Below are 10,213 nucleotides of genomic sequence, written 5' to 3'. Positions count from 1 at the left end.
CCATAAATCAGCCTGAGTCTATGGCGCGTCCTCATGGCCTCTGGGGAAATCTTAAGGTCAGTGTTTCCTTGAAACTAGATAAACTGACCCCGCCGAGCCCAGCCGGACCCCGCGGGGTCCCCGTGTGACGGCGCCCGGGCGGCAGGACCAGCCTGGGGACGCGCAGGGCGGCGCGGTTGCCCTTTTGAATGCCTCCTGCGGCTCGGAGCGCTGGCGGGCGCTGGAGTGTGAGTGAATGTAGCCCCGCGGAGCCAATGAGCTGGGACCGGATGCGATATATCCTCTGGGACAACAACTGCTCTGTTCCGCCTCGGATCCACATGACGCCACTTACTGCTGCCGCGGCCGCCGCAGAGCTCCCTGCCTCCTCCGGAAAGGCGAGGGCGCAGGCCAACCACCAGCCCCCCCGCCCGGGCCCCAGACCCTCCTCCTCCTCCACCTCCTCCTCCTCCTCCGCACCCACCGCCCCCGCCTCGGCCTCGTCGCCGCGCCTCCACAACGCCCAGTCTGCACTACCCAGAGCTGCGCGCAGTAGCGCGAGCGGAGGAGAGGGGCCGGCGGAGCGCGCAGCGCCCAGGCCCCCGCGCCCGCCCGGCCCGCGGCCCCGCGCCGCCTCCGCTCCGATGCAGTGGCAGTCTCACGATTTGGCCATCTGGGTTTAGTTTCTCAGTAAGGCCGTTTTTTTTTTTTCTTATTCGCTAATCTGCCAGGAAAAGAGACTCGCCGTTGGCGCTTCGGCCTCCAGTTCATTGAGAAAAAAGAGGAAATACTCCGCGTGCGCTTCTGGAAAGGGGGGTCGACTACAGCCCCGAACCCCGGGGTGTTCATCGGCTAGGGACCTGGCTCCGGATTTTCCTCTCCTTGTTAACTTCTGCCGATTACTCGGAAGTTGGACTTAAGCAGAGTTTGGAAAGAAGGGGGGAAAAGTTTGCATCGGGGCTGGAATTATTTGCACAACGCAGGAAGAAGAGACTCCAACGGAGAGGGGTTGGTGCAAAGCCGCGATCACGGTGAGGCGCGTTCTGCTCTTCCCCTCCTGGCGCCGTGGCCGGCGGTTGTGGGCAACATGGAGTAGGTGCAGCCGGACCGAAAGTGGGGTCTCCCTCCTCGGGCCTTCTATTCTCTAACTCCCAGGTTCCCCGCGGGAATCCAGAGAGTTGCCCACGGGTCTGCCTTGCCAAGGCTCGGCCTGCCTGGGCTGGAGCTGCAGTGCGCGCCTGGTGAAGTGTCCTCGACCCTACGGTCCCACGCGCCCGCGCTCGGGGGGGTTGGGTGGCGGACGGCTCGCACGGAGTCGACTCCCAGACCCGTGTTGGTCCGGAGTTTGGAGCTGAGAGCGGGAGAAAACACTTTGTGGTTCCCTGGTCTCCTTTGCAGGCTCCCGCATTTCTAACCTGTTCCCCTCCCGGGAAGGCGAGTCCTGGGAGAGGCTGTCCCCAAGCAGGGGTGCCGGTGGGACCGGTGGCGCGCGAGTCGCTCGCCTCACGGGGGCAGCGAGACCCCGCGAGTGAAAAAAGGGCAGGGGGCGAGTGGAGGGAGCCCCCCGCCTCCGTTCCGTGTGGACCGAGAACCGGGTGCGGGTGGGAGCGTCGCGCTGCCTGGCACCGGGTCTCTTGCGGTTCAGAAGTGCAGCTTTCTCATTTTTCCGTTCTCCGTGGTCAGCCTGGGTCACGCTTTATTTTATTTTTGGAAGATTGGGCTGATCCAACACAGGAAGAAAGTCATCAAGCGGTTGCGATTGGTTTCCATTACCTGAAAATAGGTGGCAAAAGAGGGTCGTGGTTTTTTTTTTTTATTTCCTTTATTTGGCTGATCTACTTTTTTGTTATTGTTGTTTTTTTTAATTCGCAGTCTTGTGCGTTTTTACAAAGCAGTTTCTGTGTTGGTTTGCCCCACCCTTGTGTTGGAAGTCCTTTCGCCCTAATCCTTAGTCTGATCACACACTTCTTAATGGGGGTTTCAGAGGAGGAGGGAGTGGGGGGTTGCGAAGGAGGCCAGGGGTCAGCAGAAATAACATGTTTAAAAAATCTCCCTTCCCCCGAAGAGGCTTCTTTCCACTACAAGTAAATCTACACGGAAAGTCTCCAGTCCCGGGATGTGGGGCGTCCTGTGCGCCCGACGTGTGCAGTGGGGCCCCGGAAAAGGTCGTTTCTTTAAACAGCGACCTCTCCTTTTTTAACTTTAAGGAATACGTATGTGTCTATGCCTATATTGTTAATGTCTTGGCGTGTGCAAATGGTTGGCAGTGCTCTTTGGTCAGTACACGGTGGAGTCGCCCAGGGTGCGTGGGTTAGACCTCCGTGCCCCGGCTGTGTGTATAAGGCAAGGCTTTCGTCCTCCAGGCGTCGGGGCTGGAAACCTGTGCCCGAAGTTCGAGGGCCTTTGCGGGAACGCCCTGCTGTGGGCTACGTGACCTCTGCTTGGCGGTGGAGTGGCTCCCTGTTGGAGCTGGAGGCAGTTCTCTGGGGTGGGGGAGACTTTAGCTGGAAAGGGAGGGGAGGGGGAAGTGTGCTCCAGCGTTTCACAGCACGTCCTCTACCGAGGCGCCCGCACCGCCCGCCCCCCCCCCCCCCCCCCCCCCGCCTTCTCTGCCTCTGGAGATTGTGCGGGGTAGTGGGGGCAGCCGGGCCCCTGGGCTGAGTCAGCCCGCCGGGAGGAGAGTCCCTCGGGGCTTCGACTGTGTCCCACCTGCTGGGGACTGGGTTGGGCTGCGGATGAATCCGATAGAGTGAAAGCAAGAGCCACGTTGTCTTCTCTGCTTTTCTGTTGGAAGTGAGAGCTGGTTTCCAGCTCTGCCTTGTGCGGCATTGGGAAGCGTGTGTCACCTGCCTGTGTCTCTCTCCTAAAAATCTGAGGTTGGATAAAGTACCACTTTTGCCCGTTTTTCTTCATTGCAGACTTACTGGTAAAGGGGTGAGAGTTTTGAAGAATTATAATTATAGAGAGACTGAAATTAAAGTGATTCTTTGTCAGAATGATAGATTTGAGATGTGACACTTGAATTTCTAAAATACTTGCTGTTAACACCAACCAGTTTATGTTCTCAGCTTAGAAAGGGGCGAAACTTTTATTTTAAGGCTATGACATAATTTAAGTTCTCCTGGACAATTAGGCTGTAAAATATCTGGCTTCTCAAGTTGAGAAGCTGCAGATAAGTTCCTGTCTTGTTGCTTGTTGTGTGAATTCGCTTGAATGTGTTCTTGGCACCTAACAGGGTTTGAATCGATTTGTTTTTAATTCTAAAACTTTGTGCCTACTAGGTAGTTAATGCTAGTGCATGACTGTTGTAAAATTTACAGTTATTACTTTGGGGAGTTGGGGGGATATATCTGCTTTTTGCGTGCCATAGTCATCATGTGGGATTTTATAAAGTTACAGGATGCTGGCGAAAACCGTGGTTTGTTATTGGATGTAAAAACAGACTTAAAGTAAAAATCTATAGGCTGATTTATTGGCACTAAAGACAAATAGCCACAATAATATTAAACCTTTTTGAATCTGGAAAAGATGTTCAACTTTTGAAAATGTGAGTTGCAATGGTTATGTTTTTGCATTCCTTGCTTGCAATTTTTACATTGAACCCGAACCTTGCAAAGTTTATTTGAATGAGGAATTGTTACCTAAGTGATTGAAACGAAGATCAGCTTTGTGTTACTACACATCACAGGATTAAAGAATTGTAAATAATCAGCCAAAATTGTACGCCTTGATGCAGGTATTGATATGGTGTGGCTACTCTATTAACCCTCCACAGCCATTTGCATACAAATCCTATTTCTCTAGGCAAAGTGGAAAGTGAGGAGTTAACTCAGGTGGGTGGAGAGTGGGAAGTATCCTGAAGTGTAAACCTACTCTTTCCTCTTCATTTCCGCAGGAATTCAGATGTGTTCTAAGCCTGCTGGAGTGACCACACTTCCAAGACCCGATGGAGGCCAGAGCTCAGAGTGGCAGTGGGTCACAGCCCTTGCTGCAGGCACCCCGTGACAGTAGCAGACAGCGTGGGGAGCCCGACCCTAGAGAAGCCCTCACCCAGCAGGTACACGTGCTGTCTCTGGATCAGATCAGAGCTATACGGAACACCAATGAGTACACGGAGGGGCCTACCGTGCTCCCGAGACCTGGCCTCAAGCCTGCCCCCCGCCCCTCCACTCAGCACAAACATGAGAGACTCCATGGTCTGCCCGAGCACCGCCAGCCCCCCAGGCTCCAGCACCCGCAGGTCCATTCTTCTGCACGAGCTTCTCTGTCCAGGTCCATCAGCACGGTCAGCTCAGGGTCCCGGAGCAGTATGAGGACAAGTAGCAGCAGCAGTTCATCTGAACACAGACTGTTGGGACCATCCTTCTCGTCGGGGACAGTTGCTGATGGGATAATCCGGGTGCAGCCCAAATCTGAGCTCAAGCCAGGTGAGCTTAAGCCGCTGAGCAAGGAAGATTTGGGCCTGCATGCCTACAGGTGTGAGGACTGCGGCAAGTGCAAGTGCAAGGAGTGCACCTACCCGAGGCCTCTGCCGTCAGACTGGATCTGCGACAAGCAGTGCCTTTGCTCGGCCCAGAACGTGATTGACTATGGGACTTGCGTGTGCTGTGTGAAAGGTCTCTTCTATCACTGTTCTAATGATGACGAGGACAACTGTGCCGACAACCCGTGTTCTTGCAGCCAGTCCCACTGGTGCACTCGTTGGTCGGCCATGGGTGTCATGTCCCTCTTTTTGCCTTGTTTATGGTGTTACCTTCCAGCCACGGGTTGCCTTAAGTTGTGCCAGGGGTGTTACGACCGGGTTAATAGGCCTGGATGCCGGTGTAAAAACTCCAACACAGTTTGCTGCAAAGTTCCCGCTGTCCCACCCAGGAACTTTGAAAAACCAACATAGCATTGTTAATCAGGAATGTTACAGTAATAAGGATTGTTCCTTTTTTCTTTCTTTTTAACACGTATGCAACCAACTAAACAGTTATAATCTTGGCACTGTTACTAGAAGGTTGAGATATTCTTTGCGGTTTGCAGTGAAATGCTTTTGTCCATGTGCCATTTTAACTGATAACGCTTGTTAGAACTCAGTTCATGGAGCTCAAGGTGTGGGGTACGGAACCTGGAGACTTAGGTGTTGCACAAGCTAAAGCAACAGACACTCCTAAGCAAAATTTTTGTTTGTGAATAGTCCTCGCAAAATTTGTAAATTAGCAAACGACTTCTCCCCCCACCCCAGTTGTTTTCTCCAGAGATAATGTGCTATATTTTTGTATATACAATAATATTTGCAACTGTGAAAAACAAATTGTGCCGTGCTCTATGGCACAGTCACAAAATATTATACTAATATGTTGTACATTCGGAAGAATGTGAATCAATCAGTATGTTTTTAGATTGTATTTTGCCTTACAGAAAGCCTTTATTGTAAGACTCTATCCCTTTGGACTTCATGTATATTGTACAGTTACAGTAAAATTCAGCCTTTATTTTCTAATTTTTTCAACATATTGTTTAGTGTAAAGAATATTTATTTGAAGTTTTATTATTTTATAAAAAAAGAATATTTATTTTAAGAGGCATCTTACAAATTTCACCCCTTTTATGAGGATGTCATAGTTGCTGCAAATGAGGGGTTACAGATGCAAATGTTCAATATAAAATAGAAAATATATTAACGTTTGAAATTAAACAGCCGTTTTGTCTTATTTCACCTTTCTTTTTTTGAAGTGAAAGAAACCACGTCTATAGTTTCACTTAACTACAAGATTATTTTTATCTTACGGTTGCTGCTTTAAAGTACTATGGAGACTTGGTGATTTTTTGGAGATAATTCTAGCAATCAGAAGTACCTGAGCATTGGGTACACTTATCTGTATTAATTATGAGAACTTATTTTGGTTATATCATTGCTCTTACTCTTCCATCTGCTTTTATAGACTTGCTGGCTTGCCTTTGTTTTGCAAGTTTATTTGTTTGTTACTCTTCATTAAGGAGACTTTCCTAAAAGATTCATGATTGGGCTTTATTTACATCCAGTATTAAGAATGAGTGCCATGAAGCTAATTGAAGACCAGGGAAATGAATTCTGTTCCACCTATGTTTATTGACTCTCCTGTGTGTCAGGCAGGCCGTGTGCACAGAGAAGTGCTTATAAAGGAAGCAGATATGTTTTCTTCACTTGGCTGATCATGGCTATGCTTTTTCCAGTCCGTCTGGTTTGACTCAAGATTTGTTTTATCACCATGATACCGAATTCCTTATGTTAGGAAAGTCAGAAAATAGAGCGTGTTTTTGATTCGGGTCCAGGGTATTAGGGAGTGTCATCCTGTATATATTGACCTAATAATTCAAGCTCTCAAGCAGGATAACTTGAGAAGGCCCTGTTTTATTTAATCAAATTACCCAGAAAAATTATTAAATTTTACTCAGGGGGGAGGTGCGGGGAAGAGGTGCAGCATGACAATGAGTATGTGTTTGCAGTTGTCTGTAGGGAGCAAACACAGCAAGCTGCTACAAGCCCCATCTTGACAAATAACAAGGATTTTTTATTTGAATAAGTCACTTGATTAATTAGTCACTTTGTGGCTTATGACTTTTTTTTTCTTCCAAAAGCACAACCTTTGCTGCCAAGAATCGCCGGAAGTCTGGGAAATGATTTACCTGTCATTATTGTTTAATCTCTCATTTCCTGTGCTGAAGCTCCTCTTTAGTCAAGAGGTCTCAGTGTGCAGTTGTCTTATTTATTTTTTTAACTGGCTTTCAAGGAACTGTGTCACCTCCAAACCAACACGTTGCTGTAAGGACCTTCAATTTCCTCTAGACTTTTTCCAAAAAACACAAGGTTAAATTAATTTAGAAATGGTTTACTCTTAAGCTTCAACTTTAGGGTACTGAATATTGCGATTCTAATTCTTTTACATTTTAACCCTTAAAACAGACTAGGAAGAATTAGAATGTTCAAAAATTGGGCAGTGTTTCTTATTTATTGGATAGTTTGCAGGATTTGTAAAGCACAAAAAATCTGACTCATTCACTGTGTTCGTCAAAAACACCCTATTTACTGATAAAGAAGTAGGAGAGGGTTTCACTGCAGAAGCCATTTTCTAGCTGCAGCATCAGAGGCAACTGGGTGTTAAGGGAAGAGGTGGAGAACCCATCACCATGGGCATTGAATCAGGGCCTCTGACTGTGTGGCCCAGAAATCTGCCTTTTTCATAGTCCCACTGGTGATCACACACAGTTGGAGGACTGACTAAGGAAGTGCCTTCTGTTTTTTTTATGAAGTCCAATATAAAACAATTCATTTCACTAGGTTGAATGTAGAACATAGTGAGAAGGGGATTTGGTGTAAATATTCATGAAGTCCTAATGAAAATTATGTAAAGATAAATGGGAACACTGGATTCTTCAGTAAGTTTCCAACCAACTTATTAAATGTCAAGTTTATCTCTAAGTCAGTATGGAATTTGTTTCCAGAATATGGAAAACTAAATGTCTAAACAGGTGGTGGTCTTCAGTGTGTTAAAAGTGTTGTAAGTCATCTCACTTGAGATATGCAGGAATGACCACCTCAAGTTCTTAATCTCTAAATTCATGAAAATTCATAATTACAGTGAGTTGAAAATTAATGCCCATTATTTTGATACGGTGACTGCTAAACATTTACAGAAATTTTAACTATATTTTTCTGGTTTCTTGCATTTTTATTTTTTTAGAGACTTGCACATTCTCTATATTGAGGTTCATTTAAGAGTGACAACTTGATTGTTACTTAAAACATTTCATACGTATTTTGAGGAGAATTTTTTTAAGACCCTGCCAAATTTTCGCCACGGTGGAGCACCCTCTGGGGATCTTCTGTGAAAGAAGAAAGCAAAAACTAAGAACAGGTACTCCCAACCAAACTTTTGCAAAACTCCTTGCTCCAACATACATGCGCTTCAGGACTGCCTGCCTCTCTGCTGTATAAGATGCACATGATGTCAGAACAGTGTATTAGCCCATCGCACAGTGCTCTGAGGTATTCGAGTGGCAGTTGAGGGGTTTGATGTAATCTATTAACTTTTGAGCATATAGGTCAGAATTCAAAGGTTTCATAGGTTCAGAGTCTCACTTTCAGTTAGATCCGTAATGGCCATTTATTTGCCTTCCTCTGCTGTTCAAAAGGACCAGAATGTTGGTATCAACTTTGGAAATGGTTTAGTGTTTAGTGAAGTCAAAAACAAGAGTGTCATCTTGTGTAGAATATTTTATGCTATTAAAGGAAAATAAAAACAGAACATTAGCTACATCAATACTGTATCAGTGGCCATTGTTTGGTTTTCATTATTCATTAAGGCAAAAGCGATTTTAATTAGGACAGTTGCCTCATTTCTCTGTGACATACCACAAAGGTGGATTTCCACTGATTGGGGACTAGAGCAGAATTTTAAAATAAGGCCTATCTGATTTGGCCTAATTGGTCAGCAGAGTGAAGCTATTTATCTGGTTTGGCCATTCATGGGAGAATAAAGACTGCCATAAAAACACACACATATCCTATAGTTGGATTTCATTTGGATGCCACACCTCTGTCCTTACCTCATGGGACACAGCCATGTGAATACCTCTAATGACAGGGCACCTCTGCTCAAAATTAAGTCTGAAATATTTAACTTACAACCAAAAAAGGAAAGGGAGGCAGGGATAGAGCAAATAAGAAAAAAAAAAAAAAGAATATCACTTAAACTTCTATCCACGGCTGGCAAATTGTTTCATATATTTATTTAAAACTGCATTTGGGTTGATATTTTAAAAGCCAGTTTTATTTGGCAACTAAGAAAATAAAAAATAAACTATTAAAGGAGATTAGCACGAAGCCTGTTGCCTTTGCCTCTGGATTGGCTAGAGGAAGCATATAGGGCTTCAGCATATCATAAAGGAGTTTGTTTTTCAAAACAGTTCTAATACACAGAGAAGAATAACTTGGCTTAGTACAAGGACCACCTGGAATGGAACTGGGGCACCAAAATCATTTGGCATTTTAATTTAACACATTTTTCTGAATAGCTACCCCTAACAAATTACGGTGCTAGTTGACATAATGCAAAAGGAAAGAGCTAGCAACTGTAATGCACAACAGGACTTCTAAAACGAAGGCACAAGCTGGGTGCCACGAAAGTACAAATATCGGAAATACACCTGATACATTCTTAATGTGGGTTTGGTCTCCGGGTCTCTGCAATGGTTACTGCTATTTAAATAGCCAAAGAGTTTTTACTAGGAGCCATACAAGAGAATTGACATTACTCACGAAATAAAACTGTTCATCATGCCAATATTCTAAATGCTAGATGAAATGTAGAGATGTTTGGTTAATATTTGGACAGCTGTATTTTGCTATGTTTAATTCTTTTTTAAAAAATATATTTTATTGATTATACCATTACAGTTGTTCTATTCCCCCCTTCATTCCCCTCCATCCTGCACACCCCCTCCCCCACCATTCCCCCCTTTACGTTATGACCACGTGTCTCAAGTTCTTTAGATTCTATATTTCCCCTACTATTCTTGCCCTCCCCCTATCTATTTTCTACCTACCGTCATGACTCACTAATACCTTTCCCTAAAATATATGGGTTAAAAAAATACATTTTAAGATACTCAACTAAGAAATAAGCTGGAAAGGTCCATCTATTCTTGCTCTTCCAGTTTTGCTGGAATTCACCTCGTGTCATTAACCCACAGTTTTAGCCTGCTTCTGTACCTAGAGTACAATGAATGCTTATGAAGAATGAATTGGACATAATCGAGCTGAGAAAAAAAGTGTGTGATCGTCTGAAAGGAAGTGGTTGAGCTTTGGAGCAATTGTGTCCTCGCCAAAAAACAATGCCCGAACCCTGGCTGTTAGGTCCATGTGATTCTCAAAACCTACTGACCATCTCTAGCTCTTAGGTTAATACAACTTACATTTCGAAATGATTTTATGTTCTAAAGAGCATCTGGTTTATTGACTTGCATCAATAGGGCTTACAGTAAAGCAAGGTTCTGGTAAATGACATATTTATATCATCCTGCATTTCCCCCAGTTCTTAATAGATTCAGTGCATCCTTTGTAGTCTCCCAGCCTGGCTCTCAAGTAGGCACAAATCAGCCCTCCTAACTGGCTGGTCGTACCAGAAAACTCTTCCTGCCATGCCTGTTAGAAAGTTATCGCTGTGAATTTAGAACAGCTTTTAAGGATGTATATCTAATGGTCACG

At 45.3% G+C, this 10,213-nt stretch overlaps 1 protein-coding gene across 1 annotated transcript; it reads left to right on the top strand.

The window, feature by feature from the left end:
* Nucleotides 1–541: 541 nt before the first annotated feature.
* On the top strand, nt 542–5,662 carry SPRY2 (sprouty RTK signaling antagonist 2). The gene is made up of 2 exons (XM_037145174.2): nt 542–1,010; nt 3,875–5,662. Exon 2 carries the CDS (start codon nt 3,926–3,928, stop codon nt 4,871–4,873), a length of 948 nt encoding a protein of 315 aa, XP_037001069.2. The 5' UTR covers nt 542–1,010; nt 3,875–3,925; the 3' UTR covers nt 4,874–5,662.
* The last annotated feature ends 4,551 nt before the right edge of the window (nt 5,663–10,213 follow it).

The sequence above is a fragment of the Artibeus jamaicensis genome, unplaced genomic scaffold (genome assembly GCF_021234435.1).
Source record: "Artibeus jamaicensis isolate MK-2021 breed Jamaican fruit bat unplaced genomic scaffold, CSHL_Jam_final contig_415, whole genome shotgun sequence".
In the NCBI taxonomy this organism is placed as follows: domain Eukaryota; kingdom Metazoa; phylum Chordata; class Mammalia; order Chiroptera; family Phyllostomidae; genus Artibeus; species Artibeus jamaicensis.
The sequence above is the reverse complement of the archived record's forward strand: the minus strand, read 5'-3'. Positions and strand labels throughout refer to the sequence as shown.

What these genes read in the sequence shown, in the direction of transcription:
- SPRY2 (XM_037145174.2), top strand. Translation starts at nt 3,926, where the DNA reads ATGGAGGCCAGAGCTCAGAGTGGCAGTGGGTCACAGCCCTTGCTGCAG.